The sequence below is a fragment of the Pseudophryne corroboree genome, chromosome 8 (assembly GCF_028390025.1).
Source record: "Pseudophryne corroboree isolate aPseCor3 chromosome 8, aPseCor3.hap2, whole genome shotgun sequence".
Classification (NCBI taxonomy): domain Eukaryota; kingdom Metazoa; phylum Chordata; class Amphibia; order Anura; family Myobatrachidae; genus Pseudophryne; species Pseudophryne corroboree.
In genome coordinates, this window is record NC_086451.1 from 19,452,634 (window position 1) to 19,479,051 (window position 26,418).

Below are 26,418 nucleotides of genomic sequence, written 5' to 3' on the forward strand. Positions count from 1 at the left end.
GCAGAACTATTATTTCTGCCCGGGGTTCTATCTACTTAGACACGTATCTTCAGCCGTGTGTACAAAATGCTCCATATGTGTTGAAGGATACAACTTCGTTGTTGTTACAATTGATGAAATTTGATAAACTTCCTTCTGATGTTGTATTTAGTAGTATTGACGTCAGTTCACTCTATACCTGCATACCTCATTCAGAAGGTATTGCAGCTGCTAGACAACTTATTACTGAGAACATTTGGTTAAAAGTACCTGATGTCAATTTCTTTTGTGCCTTCTTGAAATGGTATTAAGTAAAAATTATTTCTATTATGATGGTAATTTTACCTTCAACTAGCAGGTTGTGCCATGGGGTCCTCAGTGGCGCCGTCATATGCAAATGCTTATATGATTTCAGTAGAAAGGGACATTTTCTTCATTGATCAAAGTATTGCTAGCAAAGTGCTGCATTACTCACGCTATATTGGTGACATGCTGTTGCTATGGTTGGGAGATGTGGAAATTCTCAAATCCCTCATAGATCAACACAACCAGAGCAATAGCCCTGTCAAATTGGTTTGTAAATCAGATACTAACAGCAATTCATTTTTAGATGTCAGAATCCAGAGGTGTGGGGATAGTATTAAAACATCTTTATTTGTAAAACCTACTGACCGCAACACTTTGTTGCAGGCGACAAGTCACCATCCTATGCCGGTTCGCAGGGGTCTCCCTTTTTCCCAATTTTTGCGTGTACGACGTATTTGTAGTGATGACGATGAGGTTAAACAGTCACTTGACCAGATGGTTGATAAGTTTGAGGCCGGGGGTTATGATAGAAATGCTCTATTGGAGGTAAAGCAGAAAGTTTTGGCAACTCCCAGAGCTAGTACCTTAAAGCCCAAAGGTCCCAAGTCCAACTCCAATAGGATTATTTGGCCAAGTAGGTTCAATGTGGCGAGTGATAAGGTCAGGAAGGCTGTGAATACGTACTGGCCCATTGTGACCTCAGATAAGAATCTTTCTAGTCTTAGTGACAAAAAGATTATGTGTTGCCATTCACGAGGCAGGAATATCCGTGACTTTGTTGTGCACACTGCAGTGTTGTGTACACCGTTTATTTTTTAATAGGGCGTTGATACTATGACTCTGTTAAACATATTTGCGGCTAGTGGTGCTTGTTGAAAGCACCTAAACACTGTTGCATTGTACAATATTGTTTGTAGTTGTATCTATGGTGACGGGATGCACGGTGACGTCATCAACCCGTGCACGGCTGAACGGAGGAGGCCGGAGGCGGCGTGGTGATGGTGAGCACATAAATTGGACGAGTATTTAATTGTAATGTATATGCCCTGACGAAAAAGACGTTTTGCTATGAAATGTTGGCAGCTACTTGCAGTGCTGTGTCTTTATTTCTGAGCGCCGCCGTCCAAGAGATATATGTATATATTTATTTATTTATACACAGTATATTGTATATACATACACTATATTTTTTAAAATACACGCTCTGCTTTAAAAGTGCAGGATCATTGGGACTTGAGGGGGGCCCCAGAGATATCAGTGTACCGGGCCCCAAAATGTTTATTGCCGGCCCTGCTTATACCAAGGGGGTGGGTGGGGGGTGCACTCTTTTTTACTTCTTGTTATGCAGCCACTATGATGCCCACGTTGCCTGCAAAGTACATCGAAATGGCAGAGTTCTGTGAGCAATTTTGATCCTTGTATGTCTGCAGTAACCATCGCAGTGTGGCATGAACGCAGAATCTCCGATATCTCCTGCGGTGCCACCTACATATATCCTGGGGATGCTTCCATTTTGTGTCAGTTTTTGGGGGGGATTTTCGGCAAAATTATTTAAATAAATATGCCCCTAAATGTGGTTTCTGTTCTTAATCACTGTCATAGAGAAGTGCATTATGGGTAACAGCTGACTCTGGGGGGCGCTATGAGGTAATGACCTCACTAATAGTAATCTGTGACAGTGATGCCCGGATGCGGCGTACGGGTGACAGTGACATCACTGGAAGGACTGAGTACCAGGATGTTACAGTACATACAAGGACACTTATATAGATGCATATATCACTGTATGATTTATTCTCATTATAGCGCAGTAACAGCCAATCACAGCAGTTATACGTCAGATACAATCAGGGTCATTGTAGGAAGCGTCTCTCTGCGTTATCACAGCGGTCTAATCTTCATCTCAGACTGTCTGTAGGAATAAGCAAGCCCCTTGCCAGAGTACCAGTTAATGCCTTCAGCAAAGGTAGTGTGATTCCCGGGAAGGTACGGTCCATTCAGGTTTGAGAAGACACAACTCCTGTACCACCAGGCCCCCTTGTGCATCTGGGCGCAGTTACCGGAGTATACATCGTTGTCCTGGTCTGTTGTGGAGAACTTCATCCCATTATGATATGTCAGAGAATCTCCTAAACAACAACACAACCAGGGTTATTAGTGAATGTGTAAAAGTGACACCACAGCGTCGCAGTTGGTATTTGCACCAGTTTTTAGAGAATAAGCCTGTTCTGGAAGATATAGAGATATCAAAGCTGATTGGGGTTAAAGTTCAGAATGTGGGATTCCCTGTGGTAACATAGCTAAACTGCTTCAGAACATCATTAAACCTGTTTAGAACATTAAAATGTGTACCCTCATGTGGTCACTTTGCTCGCCATGCTTAGGGTACAGTGGTTCACTTGGCTCACCATGGGTTATATATAACACTGACACTCCAATATATAACTCTGACATTCCTATATATAACATTGACATTCCTATATATAACTCTGACATTCCTATATAATACTCTGACATTCCTATATATAACACTGACATTCCTATATATAACTCTGACATTCCTATATATAACATTGACATTCCTATATATAACACTGACACTCCTATATATAACACTGACACTCCTATATATAACTCTGACATTCCTTTATATATCACTGACATTCCTATATATAACTCTGACATTCCTATATATAACACTGACACTCCTATATATAACTCTGACATTCCTATATATAACATTGACATTCCTATATATAAATCTGACATTCCTATATAATACTCTGACATTCCTATATATAACACTGACATTCCTATATATAACTCTGACATTCCTATATATAACATTGACATTCCTATATATAACACTGACACTCCTATATATAACACTGACACTCCTATATATAACACTGACATTCCTTTATATATCACTGACATTCCTATATATAACACTGACACTCCTATATATAACACTGTCATTCCTATATATAACATTGACATTCCTATATATAACACTGACACTCCTATATATAACTCTGACATTCCTATATATATCACTGACATTCCTATATATAACACTGACACTCCTATATATAACTCTGACATTCCTATATATATCACTGACATTCCTATATATAACACTGACACTCCTATATGTAACACTGACATTCCTATATATAACACTGACATTCCTATATATAACACTAACATTCCTATATATAACTCTGACATTCCTATATATAACACTAACATTCCTTTATATATCACTGACATTCCTATATATAACACTAACATTCCTATATACTGTATGACACTGACACTCATATATAATTCTGACATTCCTATATATAACACTAACATTCCTATATAATACTCTGACATTCCTTTATATATCACTGACATTCCTATATATAACACTAACATTCCTATATACTGTATGACACTGACACTCTTACATATAATTCTGACATTCCTATATATAACACAGACATTCCTATATACTGTATAACACTGACATTCCTATATATAACACTAACATTCCTATATATAACACTAACATTCCTATATATTACACTGATATTCCTATATATAACACTAACATTCCTTTATATTACTCTGACATTCCTATATATAACACTGACATTTCTATATAGAACACTGCCATTACTATATATAACACTGTCATTCCTTTATATAACTCTGACATTCCTTTATATAACACTGACATTCCTATATATAACACTAACATTCCTATATATAACACTGCCATTCCTATATATTACACTGACATTCCTATGTATAACACTAACATTCCTATATATAACACTGCCATTCCTATATATAACACTGCCATTCCTATATATTACACTGCCATTCCTATGTATAACACTGCCGTTCCTTTATATAACACTGCCATTCATATATATAACACTGACATTCCTTTATATAACACTGCCATTCCTATATATAACACTGACATTCCTTTATATAACACTGCCATTCCTATATATAACACTGACATTCCTATATATAACACTGCCATTCCTAAATCTAACACTGACATTCCTATATAATACTCTGACATTCCTTTATATAACACTGCCGTTCCTTTATATTACACTGACATTCCTATATATAACACTAACATTCCTATATATAACACTGTCATCCCTTTATATAACACAGTCATTCCTAAATATAACACTGACATTCCTATATATAACACTGACATTCCTATATATAACACTAAAATTCCTATATAAAACACTGACATTCCTATATATAACTCTGGCATTCCTATATATAACACTGCCATTCCTATATATTACACTGCCATTCCTATGTATAACACTGCCGTTCCTTTATATAACACTGCCATTCATATATATAACACTGACATTCCTTTATATAACACTGCCATTCCTATATATAACACTGACATTCCTTTATATAACACTGCCATTCCTATATATAACACTGACATTCCTATATATAACACTGCCATTCCTAAATCTAACACTGACATTCCTATATAATACTCTGACATTCCTTTATATAACACTGCCGTTCCTTTATATAACACTGACATTTCTATATATAACACTAACATTCCTATATATAACACTGTCATCCCTTTATATAACACAGTCATTCCTAAATATAACACTGACATTCCTATATATAACACTGACATTCCTATATATAACACTAAAATTCCTATATAAAACACTGACATTCCTATATATAACTCTGGCATTCCTATATATAACACTGCCATTCCTATATATAACACTGACATTCCTATATATAACACTGCCATTCCTATATATAACACTGCCATTCCTATATATTACACTGCCATTCCTATGTATAACACTGCCGTTCCTTTATATAACACTGCCATTCATATATATAACACTGACATTCCTTTATATAACACTGCCATTCCTATATATAACACTGACATTCCTTTATATAACACTGCCATTTCTATATATAACACTGACATTCCTATATATAACACTGCCATTCCTAAATCTAACACTGACATTCCTATATAATACTCTGACATTCCTTTATATAACACTGCCGTTCCTTTATATAACACTGACATTCCTATATATAACACTAACATTCCTATATATAACACTGTCATCCCTTTATATAACACAGTCATTCCTAAATATAACACTGACATTCCTATATATAACACTGACATTCCTATATATAACACTAAAATTCCTATATAAAACACTGACATTCCTATATATAACTCTGGCATTCCTATATATAACACTGCCATTCCTATATATAACACTGACATTCCTATATTTAACACTGCCATTCCTATATATAACACTGATATTCCTATATATAACACTGCCATTCCTATATATAACACTGACATTCCTTTATATAACACTGACATTCCTTCATATTACACTGACATTCCTATATATAACACTAACATTCCTTTATATAACTCTGACATTCCTATATACAACACTGACATTCCTATATACAACACTGGCATTCCTATATATAACACTAACATTCCTATATAATACTCTGACATTCCTTTATATATCACTGACATTCTTTTATATAACACTGACATTCCTATATATAACTCTGACATTCCTATATATAACACTGTCATTCCTTTATATAACAATGTCATTCCTATATATAACTCTGACATTCCTATATATAACACTCACATTCCTATATAATACTCTGACATTCCTTTATATATCACTGACATTCCTATATATAACACTAACATTCCTATATACTGTATGACACTGACACTTTTACATATAATTCTGACACTCCTATATATAACACTAACATTCCTATATATAACACTAACATTCCTATATATTACACTGACATTCCTATATATAACACTAACATTCCTTTATATTACTCTGACATTCCTATATATAACACTGACATTTCTATATAGAACACTGCCATTACTATATATAACACTGTCATTCCTTTATATAACTCTGACATTCCTTTATATAACACTGACATTCCTATATATAACACTAACATTCCTATATATAACACTGCCATTCCTATATATTACACTGACATTCCTATGTATAACACTAACATTCCTATATATAACACTGCCATTCCTATATATAACACTGCCATTCCTATATATTACACTGACATTCCTATGTATAACACTGCCGTTCCTTTATATAACACTGACATTCCTATATATCACACTGCCATTCCTATATATAACACTGACATTCCTATATATAACACTGACATTTCTATATATAACACTGACATTTCTATATAGAACACTGCCATTACTATATATAACACTGTCATTCCTTTATATAACTCTGACATTCCTTTATATAACACTGACATTCCTATATATAACACTAACATTCCTATATATAACACTGACATTCCTATATATAACACTGCCATTCCTATATATTACACTGACATTCCTATGTATAACACTAACATTCCTATATATAACACTAACATTCCTATATATAACACTAACATTCCTATATATAACACTGCCATTCCTATATATTACACTGACATTCCTATGTATAACACTGCCGTTCCTTTATATAACACTGACATTCCTATATATAACACTAACATTCCTATATATAACACTGCCATTCCTATATATAACACTGACATTCCTAGATATAACACTGCCATTCCTATATATTACACTGCCATTCCTATGTATAACACTGCCATTCCTATATATAACTCTGACATTCCTATGTATAACACTGCCGTTCCTTTATATAACACTGACATTCCTATATATAACACTGACATTCCTATGTATAACACTAACATTCCTATATATAACACTGCCATTCCTATATATTACACTGACATTCCTATATATTACACTGACATTCCTATGTATAACACTGCCGTTCCTTTATATAACACTGACATTCCTATATATAACACTGACATTCCTATGTATAACACTGCCGTTCCTTTATGTAACACTGACATTCCTATATATAACACTGACATTCCTATATAATACTCTGACACAGTGGCGGAACAAGCAAGCGGTGGGCCCAGGTGCGACAAAATGCTTTGGGCCCCATCCAAGTACACCCCAGGGGCAGTGCGCGCCGTAGGCGCGCGCAAAAATACATAGTGGCGTGGCTTCGTGGGGAAGGGGTGTGTCCACAAAATAATACCAATTCATAAAACGGTGCACAGTAGTCTCCATTCTTCAAATTACGCCGCACAGTAGCGCCACTACACCAGGTAGAGCCCCTTCTACACCTTACAGCGGACAGATTCCCCTTTTTACACAATACAGCAGACAGCGTCCCCTCGTTACACATAGCGGCAGACAGCGTGCCCTCGTTACACATTGCGGCAGACAGCGTCCCCTTTTTACACATTACGGCAGACAGCATACACTTTTTACACATAATGGCAGACAGCGTGCCCTCGTTACACATTGCGGCAGGCAGATTCTCCCTTTTTACACATAGCAGCAGGCAGATTCCCCATTTCTACACATTGCGGCAGGCAGTACCAACAAATAAAAAAAGAAAGAGAAAGAAAGAAAGAAAGAAAGAAAGAAAGAAAGAAAGAAAGAAAGAGAGAAAGAAAGAAAGAAAGAGAAGAATTATACTTACCCTCTCTGTTGGCTCAGGCTCCTTGTGCAGCTTCCCGGGCAGTAGAGGAGGTGGAGGAGGGAGGTGGAGGAGGGAGCCGCAGCAGCGCTGTGTTATTGGTGGAGGCGCTGCTGCTGCTGCCCCTCTGCTTCACTATAGGCTGTTCTCAGAGACAGCCTATAGTGAAGCAGAGGGGCAGCAGCAGCAGCGCCTCCACCAGTAACAAAGCGCTGCTGCGGCTCCCTCCTCCGCCTCCCTCCTTACCCCGTACCGCTGCAGTGTGCGCCGCTCCTCTCCTCTCCTCTACGGGCGGCTGTGCGCTGCGGGCAGCGGTTGCCCGCAGCGCACAGCGGCATGTAATGAGTCACTTTGACTCATTACATGCTTGGGCCCCTGGACAGAGGCGGGCCCCAGTGCAGTGCACTGCTTGCACTGACGGTAGTTCCGCCTCTGCTCTGACATTCCTTTATATAACACTGCCGTTCCTTTATATAACACTGACATTCCTATATATAACACTAACATTCCTATATATAACACTGTCATCCCTTTATATAACACAGTCATTCCTAAATATAACACTGACATTCCTATATATAACACTGACATTCCTATATATAACACTAAAATTCCTATATAAAACACTGACATTCCTATATATAACTCTGACATTCCTATATATAACACTGCCATTCCTATATATAACACTGCCATTCCTATATATAACACTGACATTCCCATATATAACACTGCCATTCCTATATATAACACTGACATTCCTATATATAACACTGACATTCCTATATTTAACACTGCCATTCCTATATATAACACTGATATTCCTATATATAACACTGCCATTCCTATATATAACACTGCCATTCCTTTATATAACACTGCCATTCCTATATATAACACTGTCATTCCTTTATATAACTCTGACATTCCTATATAAAACACTGACATTCCTATATATAACACTGACATTCCTATATATAACACTGACATTCCTTTATATAACACTGACATTCCTTTATATTACACTGACATTCCTATATATAACACTGACATTCCTTTATATAACACTGACATTCCTTTATATTACACTGACATTCCTATATATAACACTGACATTCCTATATATAACACTGACATTCCTTTATATAACACTGACATTCCTTTATATTACACTGACATTCCTTTATATAACACTGACATTCCTTTATATTACACTGACATTCCTATATGTAACACTGACATTCCTTCATATTACACTGACATTCCTATATATAACACTGACATTCCTTTATATTACACTGACATTCCTTCATATTACACTGACATTTCTATATATAACTCTGACATTCCTATATATTACACTGACATTCCTATATAAAACACTGACATTCCTATATATAACACTGACATTCCTTTATATAACACTGACATTCCTTCATATTACACTGACATTCCTATATATAACACTGACATTCCTTTATATTACACTGACATTCCTTCATATCACACTGACATTCCTATATATAACACTGACATTCCTATATATTAGACTGACATTCCTATATATAACACTAACATTCCTATATAAAACACTGACATTCCTATATATAACACTGACATTCCTTTATATAACACTGACATTCCTTTATATTTCACTGACATTCCTTTATATAACACTGACATTCCTTTATATTACACTGACATTCCTATATATAACACTGACATTCCTATATAAAACACTGACATTCCTATATATAACACTGACATTCCTTTATATAACACTGACATTCCTATATAAAACACTGACATTCCTATATATAACACTGACATTCCTTTATATAACACTGACATTCCTTCATATTACACTGACATTCCTATATATAACACTGACATTCCTATATATTACACTGACATTCCTATATATAACACTAACATTCCTATATAAAACACTGACATTCCTTTATATAACACTGACATTCCTTTATATTACACTGACATTCCTATATATAACACTGACATTCCTATATAAAACACTGACATTCCTATATATAACACTGACATTCCTTTATATAACACTGACATTCCTTTATATTACACTGACATTCCTTTATATAACACTGACATTCCTTTATATTACACTGACATTCCTATATATAACACTAACATTCCTATATAAAACACTGACATTCCTATATATAACACTGACATTCCTATATATAACACTGACATTCCTTTATATAACACTGACATTCCTTTATACTGTACATCACTGCTGTTCCTCACCTGCATTACCACCTATAAAGCTTCCAAGTATCAATTTGTATTTCTCAAATTCTCCCATAATCTGAAATGATTTGTAGTTAGCAAAAAATCGTTCGTAATTGAAGTTTTGTAGGTCCACCCGCAGCTCCCAGGTGCCTGCAATGATAGAAATATAATTCACTTTGCTAACATTACAATGAGAAAGGCTAGTCAGATGCTTGGTGCATAGGGAGAGGAATCAGTAGCAGGAAAAAAGAAGTGATAATGCCACTGTATAGGTCATTGGTGCGGCCCCATCTGGAATATTGTGTCCAGTTCTGGAGATTATATCACCAGAAAGATATAAATACATTAGAGAGTGTACAAAGAAGGGCAACTAAAATGGTGCATGGCCTACATCACAAAACATACCCGGAAAGGCTAAAAGATCTTAACATGTATAGTTTGGAGGAGAGAAGGGAAAGGGGGGACATGATAGAAACTTTCAAATATATCAAAGGTCTTAACAAAGTTCAGGAGGGAAACGTTCTTCAAATGAAGAGAAGTATTAGAACTCGAGACTGGAGGGGGGGAGGTTCAGGGGAAACTTAAGGAATAATTACTTCACAGAACGGGTAGTGGATAAGTGGAATAGCCTCCCATCAGAGGTGGCAGAGGCTAAGACTGTAGAGCAATTTCAACATGCTTGGGACAGGCATATGAATATCCTTACAAAGAATTAAGGTTCAAAAAGGGTTGAGATTGCCTAATGGATAAAAAAGGGGCAGACTAGATGGGCCAAGTGGTTCTTATCTGCCGTCACATTCTATGTTACGTTTGGTCAAGAAACATTACAAATGAAGATATTCATTGTATCAGGGAATGGCATGTACAGAAGTATATCTGAAAACACTGGTGGTCATTCTGAGTTGTTCGCTCGTTAGCTGCTTTTAGCAGCTTTGCACACGCTAAGCCGCCACCTACTGGGAGTGAATCTTAGCATATTAAAATTGCGAATGAAAGATTAGCAGAATTGCGATTAGACACTTCTTAGCAGTTTCTGAGTAGCTCGGGACTTACTCTGCCACTGTGATTAGTTCAGTCAGTTTCGTTCCTGGTTTGATGTCACAAACACACCCAGCGTTCACCCAGACACTCCCCCGTTTCTCCAGCCACTCCCGCGTTTTTCACAGAAACGGCAGCGTTTTTTCGCACACACCCATAAAACGGACAGTTTCCGCCCAGAAACACCCACTTCCTGTCAATCACATTACGATCACCAGAACGAAGAAAAAACCCCGTAATGCCGTGATTAAAATACCTAACTTCATAGCAAATTTACTTGGTGCAGTCGCACTGCGGACATTGCGCATGCGCATTAGCAACTAATCGCTCCGTTGCGAAAAAAAAAAATAACGAGCGAACAACTCGGAATGACCACCACAATGTGGCCACATCAGTGTGATGGGAAGTGTGACATCAATACACCGTGCTTCTGTAGGACCCTGCTGCTTCCACTATGTATGTCTGTTAGGTAAATGTGATAGCCCGCACATTGTAGGCATCACCGAGTACCTGGCGAGTCTGCCTGATGTTTTAATGGGACAATCATTTAAAACGCAGAACCTTGTTTTGCCTTTTAAATGATTTCCCCTTTAAAACATTGAGCAAACTACCTATGGCTTGCATCACACAGACTATTACATCTACCCCACCCCCCCATCCACTCTGGACTTGGGGGTCAGATCCAAATCAGGACCCGCGGACTGGACTGATGAGTGATACTGGAAACGCGAGTGTATCAGACACTCATGGATTGGCCACCCACATAGGAAGTGATGAGTGTCTTCAAAGAGGTCAGTGATTACTGGAAGGCTCCCAGTCTGCCCTGGAACCAATTGAGAGACCCTCAGCCCCAGTTCTGACCTTCAGGACAGTGGAGCTGGAACCAGTACTTGAGAACTTAGGAGCAGGTCAGGAGGTAAAGCAGATAATCAGTAGTCCGACTGAAATCCACTAAAGATACTACAACTCAGATACCATAGCTGGGTGCACAGAGCCTCCACCCTTGGAGATGGACATAGATCCAGTACCCAGTCCCATAATACTCAGAGTGACCACTCCACTGGAGACTTGGCGTGAACATCAACACTCAGAGAGAGGACTGTCAGAACCCAACCACCATCAGTGGTGACACCAATGGTACGGTGTGCAGAGAGTCCCAGAGCCAAGCTTGGAGCAGTGATACTGAGCGGAGAAGTGGTATGATGTGGAGCTCATGAAGCAGCAATGCAAACTAAAGTATCAAACTAGAGTAGACCACTGAACCTACAATGAGCAAGCGAGTTGTAATCAGAAGACTTGCTTGAAGTCACAAACGATAGCAGACCCAAAGACTTGGTGCTTGGAAGCAACTGTAACAGTCAAAGGTAGGATCAGAATACTTAAGACTACTGCAAGGACAACTGAGGCTGGAACTGGATTGTAAAAAAAACAGGCTGGAACCGGAATGAAGGACACAGGTTGATGGTTTGCAGGCTGAACCAGACTGATACTGGAAATAAGGACACATTCTTGAACTGGATTGGAGCCAGAGGAGACAGGCTAAAGATATGCAAGCTGAAATGGACTGAAATCTGACAGCGGCACTGAACCGGACTGGAACTGGGGAAGACAACGGCACTGAACAATTGTAACTGGAGGAGACAGTAGCACTCAACCGGACTGGACCCAGGGGAGACATTGGCACTGAATCACACTGGAACTATAGTAGACAGCGGCACTGAACTGGGTTGGAACTGGAGGAGGCAGCAGCACTGCTTCAGGTTGGAGCTGGAAGAGAAAGTGGTACTGAACACAGGCTGGAGGTGTGCAGGATGGATACGGGCAATAGGTATGCTGCAGTGGCAGAGGAGACTCACAGGTAGCGGAATAGAAACAGAAACCAGGTAACAGGAGCACAGGTTTGGGCAGTAGATCAGAGACAGGAGATACTCACGGAAGAGTGATCACACATAGGAGCAATGTTCCATGTTGCTCTGACAGTGTGCTAGTGACAGGTGTGGCTGTAAATAAGGCACTGTTGCAGCGGATAGGTTGGAGCAGTCATGTGAGCGCAGCAGACAGGTAGTGACTGGATACTGGTGTTCAGCTGATTATGAACCTGATTCAGAGATGGATGCAGATTGCTGCATATGCAGCAAGATCTGCGTTCATCTTCGCGCATGTTGGGGGCCGACAATACAGGGCAAGGCCGCCCAGCATGTGTGAGGCCGCCTCACCAAGCATCCGTAATTTAATTGCAGACATATTGAATTACCCTTGACCCCTGGCTGCGCTGTCAGGCGGTCTGATCGGAGCGGCTGCGTGTGACGACACGCAAGCTGCCCCAAAGATGCTCCCGGGCTGCCCCCATTTGGCCTGCCCCCCACCCCCCCCATGAACGCCTGCTACAAATAACATTGCAACGGCATCCTTCCGAGATGCGCCCGCAATGCTTGAGGCCACGCAGGCGCAATGCGCCCTCTGTGCGTGCACAGTTTGCTGATATAGGCATACTATGCAGCAGGACGCAGCAGCTGCCGGCTCTGAGTGAGCTCCTATATACATTATACCTGTGCCCATGCAACTTAGTGAATTGCTGGCATCTTCCTGGAACAGGATGGCTCACCTTAAAGAAACACCACAGGGCCCAAGTTTGCAAACATGGGAGTATTTGGTCATTTTTACAAACATGGGAATTTATCAAAGTGAAAACACTGGAGTATTGCACGGAATAGAACTTTGAAATACGTCACTATACCGACGATGGAATTCCGAGCTGGGGGGAAAACTCTGGCAGTCGGCATGCCGACTAAGAGGGACTATTCCCACACCCATAGAGTCAGCCAAACTAATTTTCCATAGACAACACTGAAACATGGAAGTTTACTCTGAATCGTGTTTGCAAACACACTGGAGAATTGTTCAAACCCGAACCAAAATACACTTTTCAAATAGACATCCACCTCAGCCGCGTGTTAAAAGAAGCCTACACAGATCAGTGAGGTCCTGCAGTGCTTCTCTATGTAAATGTGTCTGCATTTTTTAAATATGACATGAGGTTCCCCCACCAACAAGCATAACCAGTCCCTTTGAGGCAGCCCTGGTTACAACTATACAGGGGGGAAATTGTGCACGGTTTCCCTGTATTTTAAGAATCAGTATTGGACTCTTGGACTGCTACTGGTTCATTCCTGTTCTTTCACTGACTGGCCCTTGGGCCAATCAGAACCTGTGGGCAGTGCTTTGTGGTATCAGAGGGTGGAGCTATATTCCGTGTCCCGTCACCTTGTAGAAAAAAAAGGAACCATTGGGTGGTTCTGTACCATTATTGGCGGGAAATCATCTGGTTCTCTCCCATCGATGGCAAAAGTATTTTTCTAAATGATTTGCCATTAGCCATAAACCATCGATGATTTGGAAACATTGATGAATGATTGCCATCCATCCCTATCACTCTCTGCAATACACAAAATGCAGCTAACAACGATTATGGAGCTGAAATCACATGGACAATACCTTCACTTTACAATGCTAAGGGGGACATTTACTAAGCAGTGATAAGAGAGGAGAAGTGAGCCAGTGGAGAAGTTTCCCCATCAACCAATCAGCAGCTCTGTATCATTTTATAGTATGCAAATTATAGAAGTAACTTAAGTGCTGATTGGTTGCCATGGGCAACTTCTCCACTGGCTCACTTCTCAATCTCTATCTCTAATGGCTAATGGCATGTTACATAGGTTAATGTGAGATACAGGTATTATAGCATTGCTTAGCATGTGATATAATTATGTGATCCAGTATTGTGGTAGGTTTGTGCACTATGGGGCAGCATGCAATATATTGGGGGAATTTAAATGGGTGCGAGATTCCAGTCATTTTTCCTAAAATTAATGATTTTAGGAAAAATTAGACTTGGGACAATATTTACTAATATTCGTGTTTGAGTCGGTTTGTGTAGTGTTTTAACTCGTTTTGTATCGGGTGCATTTTCATGCAACTTTTTGAAACTATATACGCAAAGTTACGAAGCAGTCGACTTTATGGTTTTCGTGTTTTCCGATGTCGATGCCAGTCGTTTTTTTTTGGCACATTTACGGCCGTTATTGTCGTTTGCGTACGTGTTTTAATTGTGACATTTACTTCACACTAATGTATTATTGTTATTTTCCATTTATTATTTTTCATTATTCATATTATTATTTTTCACTTTGGGTTCATCATTATTGAGCTAATTAAGACGATCAACCTATTTCAGCTAGGGACCTCTATCCTGTACTCTCATTAACTCATGCCCATTACAGGGCATATCAGTGGCGTGCGGTGAGGTCATTGGCTGGTGAGGCACTGCAGCCATAATGATCCGCAAAGTCCGGCGATGAACCTTACCGCCAACTTGTGATGTCATGGAAGTAGCCTGCCTACTTCTATTTTTTTTACTTTAAACATTTTTTTTTACAAATATGTGTTTTAGGTAGCCCTTGAGTTGAAATAGTTGGGGGATTTGGGATCAGAGTTAGGCACCGCTTTTTATACATTACGGCAGACAGTCCCCCTTTTTACACATTACGGCAGACAGATTCCCCTTTTTACACATTACAGGAGACAGTCCCCCTTTTTACACATTACAGCAGACAACGTCCCCTTTTTACACATTACGGCAGACAACATCCCCCTTTTTTACACATTATGGGAGACAGCATCCCCTTTTTTACACATTAGGGCAGACAGCGTCCCGCTTTTTTACACATTACATTACGGCAGACAGCGTCCCCCTTTATAACACATTACGGCAGACAGCGTCCCCCTTTTTTACACATTACGGCAGACAGCGTCCCCTTTTTTACACATTACGGCAGACAGCGTCCCCCTTTTTTACACATTATGGCAGACAGCGTCCCCCTTTTTTACACATTACAGCAGACAGCGCCCCCCTTTTTTACACATTACGGCAGACGTCCCCTTTTTTATTTTTCTTACACATTACATCAGCAGATGAGAGAGAGAGTGTGTGTGTTTGGTACTCACCTTGGGGGGGCCACGATCCACCATCCACGGGACGCAGATCCTGGCAGCTGCGGCGATGCTCCAGAGCCCCTTAGAGCGGAAGACAGCCGGCGGCAGCAGGAAGCTGCTCTCTGGAGCTGAGTAGGGACGGCGGCGGCGGGACTCACGGACGACGGTGGCGGAGGGACAAGGGGAAGGCTTGCCTCACACCCCTTGCAGCGGCGGGACAGACACTTGCGCTCTGGGACAGGTCCCCTCCCGCTCTGCTGATTCCGGGCTGACGGGCAGCTGGCAGCTTCCCGCTCCACCGCTGCTGGTCAGTCTTAGCTACAGGGACGTGATATGGGTTGAAAGCACGCCCCTGCCACTCCCCTGTCAAAGCGGTACTTCCACTAAGTGCCGCTTCAGCTGCATTTTTTAATGGGCTTTTACTGCCCAATTCTTGGTCCCGCCTCCCCGTTACCTTCCCTTTACACTGACAGCGGGAGGCACCGACAGCGGTGCCTCCTAAACTCATTTATAAAGAATATGTAGACACCAAGAATCATTAAGATAATAAAAAGCCTAATGCATATACTTATGACACAGAATATGTGTCATAAGTATTTCCTTTATATTATTTTAATGATTATGACAGGCGAGGCACTGCCTCCCCTGCCTCCCCTGACTGCACATCCCTGGGGCATATCATGAGTTAACAGCAGATACAGGCCTTGGGACAAGTACATGTGCTCCAGGAGATTCTCTCTTTGAGAATTCAATGCTCTTGTAGCAGATTTTCAATAGCAGAAACCCAGCACATGTCTATTTTCCCCCCACTTCCTGCTGACTTTTAATTTTGCTTTCTCCTGCAATCATTGTTGGATCAGAATCTTCCACTTTCAGGAAGAAGACATAGTACTTATTACAGTTATTTATATCTGATTACAGTCAATAGGTGTTTTGATTGCCTATTGAGGTTTGTGGATCAAAATTTCCACTATACAAAAATTATTATATTTTTTAACTACATAGGACAGTCACAGAACTTGGATACAGTTGGCAATGGTTTACTACTAGGAAAATGCGGTGGCCTCGGAGATCATCTCCAAAGAAGAATTTCAGTTTCTATACTTAGAACATCCAGTTATTCCCATTTACCACCACCTCCCCAAAATACACAAATCCCTCACTTCACCTCCCGGGCGTCCTATTATTTCAGGTATCCACTCTCTCACTTCCAATCTTTCTTTTTACGTAGATTCACATTTACAGCCATGGGTTCCCCTCCTTCGATCCTATGTTAAAGATACTACTCACTTTATGTCACTGATTTCAGGTATTAAATGGAAAGACACGTATGCTTTCCTCACTATGGATGTACAGAGTTTGTATTCAAATATACCCCACCAGAAAGGTTTATCAGTTATATCTAACCATCTCAGTCAAGATGGGGATCTTACTGATAACCACCAAAAATGTATTATAGATTCTATCTCATTCATATTACGCCACAATTATATCTTGTTCCTGGATTTACATTATTTACAGGTTCTGGGTACCGCCATGGGGACCAGGTTCGCGCCTAGCTACGCCAACCTATACATGGGTCAATTTGAGGACCAACATGTGTGGGGCGGCGGGCAGGGTGCATCCCTGGTCCTCTATGACAGGTATATTGATGACTTATTTATTATTTGGGATGGGGATGCACTTTCTGCACAAGCATTTGTTAATTCTCTCAATCACAACATGTATAATCTAATAATTCACTCACCAGTATCACTCTCACTATATTAATTTTTTGGTATGATCCAGCTGGATCATACCAGTGAAATGCGTTGAGCTTTTTCTCATCTGGACTTGAGCTTACTTGTTCCATCTGGACTCCGTTCTCCTAACCGGCCCGCAAAAGCCGTGTTCTCCTTTGGCACAATTTGGACTTCTCTCCCATCACTGGACCTTTTCATCAAACTGGCATTTACCCCTACAGCTATACAAAGGACTTGTTCCAAGGCTGATGCTCACCAACGAGGGGATCTGGTAAATATTTACCCAGTACAGTGAATGCACAGAGGGAGGCTGTCCTAGCCTTTAGGAATGGACAATTCTAACATTGGAGAATGTGAAATTTATTAAATCCTGTCCAGATAAGTTATACCCAAGCTTTTATTGCCACCTCGTGGCAAGAGGAATTCCTTCTTTTTTTAAATTGTTACATGTGATATGTTATTAAATTGTTACTTTTTTACATAGAACAAACCATCCGTATTATTATTATTATTATTATTATTTTTATTATTATTAATAATACATTATTTTAACCTCATTCAGCCAGCGCTGGTACACATTTTCTTTTCTATTGTCTAGTTTTGAGGAATTGACCTTCCTCCTACCTGCTGCTGTTGGCCGCGCACCTGCTTATTTGCTATTTGTACCATCCAATCATTGCACTGCATGAGGTACTCATCATTTATGGGACATTGCACTCAATCCTCTTGCGGCATATGGAATTTGCATTGGACTCTCTAAACACCATCTAAAAGAGACTCTCTATAGTGGAATATAACTGGACACTTCACATCAGTTAAGGGAAAAATTCGGAACGGATCCTATGGAACTCACATAATACATGTCCTGAACCAATACTCTGGGTAAACTCTATCCTTTTATGTATGCACATGGCATAATATTATTGCACAGAATATTGTTGCTTTTTAATGAGTTATTGTTTTTTAATAAATTGTTTTAAAATTTACACATTTAGTGAATTATACTGTTCTTTCCTCTGGTAGCGCAGCCTTCTTTTCTTCTTCTTTCAGTGTAACATATTGGGAGTGACTTCCCTCTAAACATTGGCTGCTGCTTAGCTTAGCACCTCGCATCACAGCGCCCGAATACCTTTGGGTATTATTTACCTTTATTATTCAATTGAATCATCACACAGATTCCTACTAGGTCACAAGGCAATTATGTTCCAATATAGGAACATATTAAGAGGTCTAATGATATACAACTGAAATTGCCTTTTAGAATTAAATGTTATATGTTTGTATGTCAGTGTGAGTCTTTGTGATTGAATTAAAAGTTTTATTATTATATAAGAGAGCCCCATAAAAAAGAGTTGTCTTTCCTCTTTGTATTATAACAGGTCTGGTAAAACATAGAAAATACACTCCTTTTCATTACCTCAGGGTCTTTTTATTATTGAATGAGGGAAAAGCTGCCTGTCTGTATAAATCATTTTTATACTTATTTTATTATTTTATTTATTTTTTATTCATTTTATTTGCTTTTTATTAAGATTTGATTTTATTCCATCAAGCCGCTCCCGAGTTATACCCTACTGATTATATATACCGTTGCTGTACAGCGCGTTCCTCATGGATCATGTGACCTCCTAGTGCTCATTACCTGATGACGTTATCTGGTGTAGATTGTCATTCCCCAGCCAGAACTCTGTCAGGCGGCTACCAAACCCCATCTTGTAGGACTTCCAGTCACGGAGGAAATCAACGGAACCATCATAGCGTCTCTGAAATACCTGTAAGTGAGAGAGGAAATGAGGCCGAAAGCTGCACAGGGACCACGTTTGTCAGGGCTCAGGTCCAGGGACCCTGCGGTTCCAGCTCTCATCACTGAGCGACTCCGGGGAACAGATCTTGGCTTGTTAGGCTCTATGACCGTTGGCTAATTAGCTAATATTGACAGATGCATTATAGTGTATATATATATATATATATATATATATATATATATATACTGTATAGTGTTAACTACTACATTTAACAACTGTTTGTGGCCAGGATGTACTAAAAGAAAAATGCAGGTTTTTAAGCCCCGTCCACCGGCTTATTGATGCAGAAGGTATTGCCAGCTTTTTGTGACTTTACCCTATAGAAACCTATTGGCTTCTTACTGCATCCCGTCATCCAGCACCGCTCATGACGCGCCCCCCCATACTTTTGTGCTGGCAGCCTCCCATCTCGGTCCCAGATCCCAGCTTCCTCCTCCCTCAACAACACAGCCAGCTGTTCTTCCGGCTGCAGGGAGGAGGAGGAACCGAGGACTGGATGCAGATGTCACCTCCAGGTGCTAGGAGGTGACGGAGACCCCCGCCAACCCTCTCATCCGGCACACCAGGTATCGCAGGGGGCCTCATTATCGCATTGTGATACTAATCGCATATGTCAGTATATATGCGATTAGTATCACTGCGGAATGTGGCTGCATTCTTTGTACATATCGTCCTGTATGACTTGGTAAGTGGCCCCAGCTGTGAAGTTTCAACTGAACAGGAGACACCGCAATAAACTGTTTTACCATAATAACTATCATTGAAAGTTTTACCATATTGGAGGAATAATAAAATAAAAATCTCAGATTCTGCAACACTGGCTCAGTTCAGGCAAATCTCAAATTTGCCAGGAACAGGCCAGTGTCAATTTCAACACGTCACAAGTCGCCATCCTAATTTTATTTATTTTTTAAAGATATAAGTTGACAGATGTAGGTCTTTTGCAGTGAGATATTACAACCTGCACCAACCCGGCCTGCTGCACCTATGGCTGCTCTGTGGCGGTGATTGACAGGGCCGAATTTAGGGGTCAGGCTGCCCCTAGGTACATTATTGGCGACCGCTGCCCCCCCTTTCATCACGTCATTGACCCCTTCATTTCGGCCGCCAGTCCAGATGCCTCGAGACCACCAAAGCAGCCGAAACCTCACCCTACTACCAACTCCTGGGCCGCAATTTGCTGCCAATTGTCTTACCCCCATCATTTGATAAAATAAATAAATATATATATATATATATATATATATATACAAGTTGAGTTTCCCATATCCAAATATTCCGAAATCCGGAATATTCCGAAACATGGAATTTTTTGAGTGAGAGTGAGATAGTGAAACCTTTGTTTTCTGATGGCTTATTGCACACAAACTGTTTAATGCACAAAGTTATTAAAAATATTGTATTTAATGACCTTCAGGCTGTGTGTATAAGGTGTATATGTAACATAAATGCATTCTGTGCTTAGATTTAGGTCCCATCACCATGATATCTCATTATGGTATGCAATTATTCCAAAATACGGAATAATCCGATATCCAAAATACGTCTGGTCCCAAGCATTTTGGATATGGGATACTCAACCTGTATATACACTGTATATATATATTTGTAATGACGAAAAAAAATAGAATCAGCCAGGTGTGCCTCCCCACATCAAGTGCCGCTCCTAGGTACGTGCCTCATGTGCCTAGTGGAAAATCCGCTACTGGTGATTGAAGCATATTATGGACACTTTGGATGGCTTTGTAGTCTCCAGGGCACTGCTTGCTCACCCCTAGTTACGCCCCCAGTCAGATGTAATAGAGAACGAGTTGTAAAGTTGACAGTTACATACACCCCATTGACTGCTGGAACCCCTGTGGGTTGTTATAGAAAGTTAGGGGAAAGTTTCTTGGGGACATGTTATGTTAACTGTGTCCTCAACATCTGTATCACTATAATACATATTATTAGTGTCACTTGTAACATCATGCAGTAATCAGGGTTGTAATGCCGGCCATTGGGTTTTTGAAGTTCCTTTAAATTCCCTGAATGTGTGACCTGCTTATGTGAAGGACATGTAGAGGTTTCTAGAGAAAGACTTACCATCCAGCCTCCGCCATCAGTGTGCATGTCACACAGGACCCTCAGGGGGGTGCTGCCATCCGGGTATATGGTGTACCAGTCACTGAGTAACTCTCCATGATCCCGCAGCTCCTTACAGTTCCTGGCTTCTGAGAGATGGGAAGGAGAAGAAAGATACAGTGAGACAAATTTGTTGGTACCCTTCCATGAGAAAATAAGAACCCATATTTTTCTCTGCAATAACTTGAAAGTGACAAATGGGATAGACATCCAGCATTGTTTATTCCATAATTAATAGAAATCAGACTTCATTTAATTTTTGATTTAACTGAATATTTGAAAGAAACATGACAATTTCATGGTCAAAAATGGGACTCTTCGTATAATACTTTGTTGCACATTCTTTAGAAGCAATCATTGGAATCCAGTGATTTCTGTAGCTCTTAGTGAGACCTCTGCATCTATCAGCAGGTACTGTAGCCCCTCTCTTCCTGAGCAAACAACTCCAGCTGTTTCAGGTGTGATGGGTGCCTTCTACAGGCTGCATCTTTCAGCTCTTTCCGTAAATGTTTGATTCAGATCAGGGCTCATAGAGGCCACTTCAGAACATTCCTGTCTGTTGCTCTTACCCGTTCTTAGGTGCTTTTAGCTGCAGTATGCTTTGGGTCATTATCCAGTTGGAGGATCCATAACCAGGGCCGAAACTAGGGGGGGGGCTAGGGGGGCAGGCGACCTGGGCGCCGGATTGGAGGGGGCGCCGAGACCCCCAAACACCGCCGCGGCACTTTTAAACCCCCTTCTCCCGAGTGCCCAGCTCGGGGGGCGGGGTTTCGCAGAATGACGCGATTGCGTCGTGACGTCACGGCGCAAACGCGTCATTCAACGAAACCCCGCCGGAGGAGGGAGAAGGGGGAGCCCGGAGCCGCACAGACGAGGAGGGAGAGGCGGCTGAAGAGCGGCGAGAACCGCTTCAAATGTAAGTCAGCCCCTCTCCCTTCCTCTCTCTCTCTCTCTCTCTCCCTCCCTCTCCCCACCACCTGCCGTAATGTGTAAAATGGGGACCTGTGCCTGCGTACTGTGTAAAATGGGGACCTGTGCCTGCGTACTGTGTAAAATGGGGACCTGTGCCAGCGTACTGTGTAAAATGGGGACCTGTGCCAGCGTACTGTGTAAAATGGGGACCTGTGCCAGCATACTGTGTAAAATGGGGACCTGTGCCAGCGTACTGTGTAAAATGGGGACCTGTGCCAGCGTACTGTGTAAAATGGGGACCTGTGCCAGCGTACTGTGTAAAATGGGGACCTGTGCCTGCGTACTGTGTAAAATGGGGACCTGTGCCAGCGTAATGTGTAAAATGGGGACCTGTGCCAGCGTACTGTGTAAAATGGGGACCTGTGCCAGCGTACTGTGTAAAATGGGGACCTGTGCCTGCGTACTGTGTAAAATGGGGACCTGTGCCAGCGTACTGTGTAAAATGGGGACCTGTGCCTGCGTACTGTGTAAAATGGGGACCTGTGCCAGCGTACTGTGTAAAATGGGGACCTGTGCCAGCGTACTGTATAAAATGGGGACCTGTACCAGCGTACTGTGTAAAATGGGGACACTTGCCAGCGTACTGTGTAAAATGGGGACCTGTGCCTGCGTACTGTGTAAAATGGGGACCTGTGCCTGCCGCAATGTGTAAAATGGGGACACTTGCCAGCGTACTGTGTAAAATGGGGACACTTTTTCCTGCCGCAATGTGTAAAATGGGGACACTTGCCAGCGTACTGTGTAAAATGGGGACACGTGCCTGCCGCAATGTGTAAAATGGGGACACTTTTTCCTGCCGCAATGTGTAAAATGGGGTCACCTGTCTGCCGCAATGTGTAAAATGGGGACACTTTTTCCTGCAGCAATGTGTAAAATGGGGACACTTTTTCCTGGATATGAAATTTATGTTAGGAAAAGCAGTTTTTCAGGTTAAAAAGTTCTGAAAGAGATATATATATATATATATATATATATAATATTTTTATTCATTTATTTATTTATTTTTTATTTTATTATTTTTATTTATTTATTGTAAAATAATTTTATTTATTTTTTGCGGGGGGGGGGGGGGGGTGTCAAATGACTACCTTGCCCCGGGTGACAGTAATCCTAGTTTCGGCCCTGCCATAACCGACTACTGAGCCAGAGCTTTCTTACACTGGACAGTTAGTTTCACTCCAAAATGCCTTGATAATCTTGATATTTTATTGTGCCCTCCATATAACCAAGGCACTCCATCCCAGAGTCAGCAAACCATCTCCAAAACATAACCAAGCGCCTCCTTCATGTGTCACAGTCAGGATGATCGGTGAAGTTACGCTGCTGAAGCAAATTAACTGGCTCAGCTCACCCAGTCTGTATGTCTTTGAAGTTTTTCTTGACTGTTGGCGCTTTTTTTTTTTTTAATTATCATACTCACTATCTTTCTGTTTGGGGTTGATTTTCCTCTTGTGGCAATATCCAGAGAGGTTGGCGTCTTAAAAACTTCCTAAACATATTGGGACTGTAGTCACGGCAACATCAAGTTACTCGGAGATGTTCTTACTATCTTTACCTTTAATGCACTTGTCTATAATTTTCTTTCTGATTTTCTCAAACAACTCTCTTTTTTGCTTTCTCTGGGACATGTTCAGTGTGGTGTACACGATGATACCAAACAGCATTCTCTATTTAAATATGTTGAATGACTGAAGTTTGAAGGCATGTGATGCTAAGTAAAAAAAACCAGTATGAAATATCACTAAAATCCAATTGATTATTATTATTTCTTAGGGGTATTAACAAATGTCTCCAGTTCATTTTAGAATATCTTTAGAGAATAAGCAATAATGGGGGTATATTTACTAAGATTCATAATTGTCGGAATTTGGTTGAAGTTTAAACACGAATGACATCGGGAGTGATAATTTGCAACTTTTTGTTTGTTTTTACGCCTCATTTACTATGCTGTCGTATTCTGCATTGTCGTGTTTTCCAATGTCGATGTGATTCGTAATTTCGGACAGTGTTTTACGGGAGTGATTAGTAAGACACTGCCGAACTCAACACAATGAATCCCGTGCGGATCTATGAGATCCATGCAGGGCTTCATTGTGTATTTTAAAAAAGTGTTTAAAGTGTTAAAAATCTGAAAAAAAATTGCGTGGGTTCCTCCCTCCTAAGCATAACCAGCCTCAGGCTCTTTGAGCCGGTCCTGGTTGTAAAAATACAGGGAAAAAATTGATAGGGGTTCCCCCATATTTTAACAACCAGCACTGGGCTCAGGCTTTCTGCTGTGTTTGTACATCTTCATTCTTTTGATCAATTGTTAACTAATTATGCCACAGCTGTATGTAGTGCCTCATGGCTCATTGAGGTCATTAGAGCCTAAATAATGGAAAGGCTGAATTCTTATCAATATGGGCAGAGCAGAGAAAATCGCTGCTGCAGTGAGCGTTAAAAAACACCAAGTTTGCAAGAAAGTGCAATTTGTTTTTGTGTGTTGGCCTGCCATGTGTTTTAACAACTGTGGATAAATGTTTTTCTTTTTTTTCTCTGTGCAGAATTTTGCTTTATTTCTGAAACTATGAATATTTTTTTGATGCATGTTCTTTTATTATTATTTTTATTGCCATCAGCAACAGTACATTTTTTACTTCAATTTAAAACCAAGGCTCTCATTCCGAGTTGTTCGCTCGCAAGCTGCTTTTAGCAGCATTGCACACGCTAAGCCGCCGCCTACTGGGAGTGTATCTTAGCATCTTAAAATTGCGAACGAAAGATTCGCAATATTGCGATAAGACATCTCTGTGCAGTTTCTGAGTAGCTCGAGACTTACTCTGCCAGTGCGATCAGTTCAGTGCTTGTCGTTCCTGATTTGACGTCATAAACACTCCCAGCGTTCGCCCAGACACTCCCCCGTTTCTTCAGCCACTCCTGCGTTTTTTCCGGAAACGGTAGCGTTTTTTCCCACACGCCCATAAAACGGCGTGTTTCCGCCCAGAAACACCCACTTCCTGTCAATCACACTACGATCGCCTGAGCGAAGAAAAAGCCGTGAGTAAAAATCCTAACTTCTTAGCAAATTTACTTGGCGCAGTCGCAGTGCGAACATTGCGCATGCGCACTAAGCGGAAAATAGCTGCGATGCGATGAAATTTTCCGAGCAAACAACTCGGAATGACCACCCAAATACGCTATGTTTCTACATATGTTTGCAAAAAATAACGTGGAAGAATGTAAAAGTACAGCTTGTTTTGCACATATATATGTATGCATATATGAATCATGTCTGAACATGTCCCAATTTGTTTTTACAGCGACAAAGCAAAAACATGCCCTTATTTTAAACATGTAATTTGTTTTGACTTTTACAGTGACAAAGCTTAAATTAAGCCAATGCAAAGACAATATAAAATCCAGGATCATTTCTAAAAATATTCACTATGCACTGTTGTATAATATAAATTAGAATTTTCTAAATGCTATTTAATTCGTAATAAAGAAAAAAAATGCTATGTAGTATTACTGTTAAATATTCCG

The 26,418-nt window shown here is 40.4% G+C and overlaps 1 protein-coding gene across 2 annotated transcripts in view; it reads right to left on the bottom strand.

Moving 5' to 3' along the window:
• Positions 1–2,047: 2,047 nt before the first annotated feature.
• LOC134948168 (ficolin-2-like) overlaps positions 2,048–26,418 on the bottom strand; it is a 625,934-nt gene continuing 601,563 nt past the window's right edge. Inside the window, exons 10-13 of one of the 2 annotated variants that reach the window (XM_063935996.1) lie at positions 21,886–22,013; positions 19,638–19,767; positions 10,239–10,373; positions 2,048–2,414 (exon numbers count right to left, since the gene is read on the bottom strand). In XM_063935996.1, the coding sequence (XP_063792066.1) occupies positions 2,167–2,414; positions 10,239–10,373; positions 19,638–19,767; positions 21,886–22,013 (641 nt within the window). In that variant the 3' untranslated portion in view covers positions 2,048–2,166. The remainder of the gene's footprint in view (positions 2,415–10,238; positions 10,374–19,637; positions 19,768–21,885; positions 22,014–26,418) is intronic. The other variant, XM_063935993.1, reaches the window with a different exon arrangement.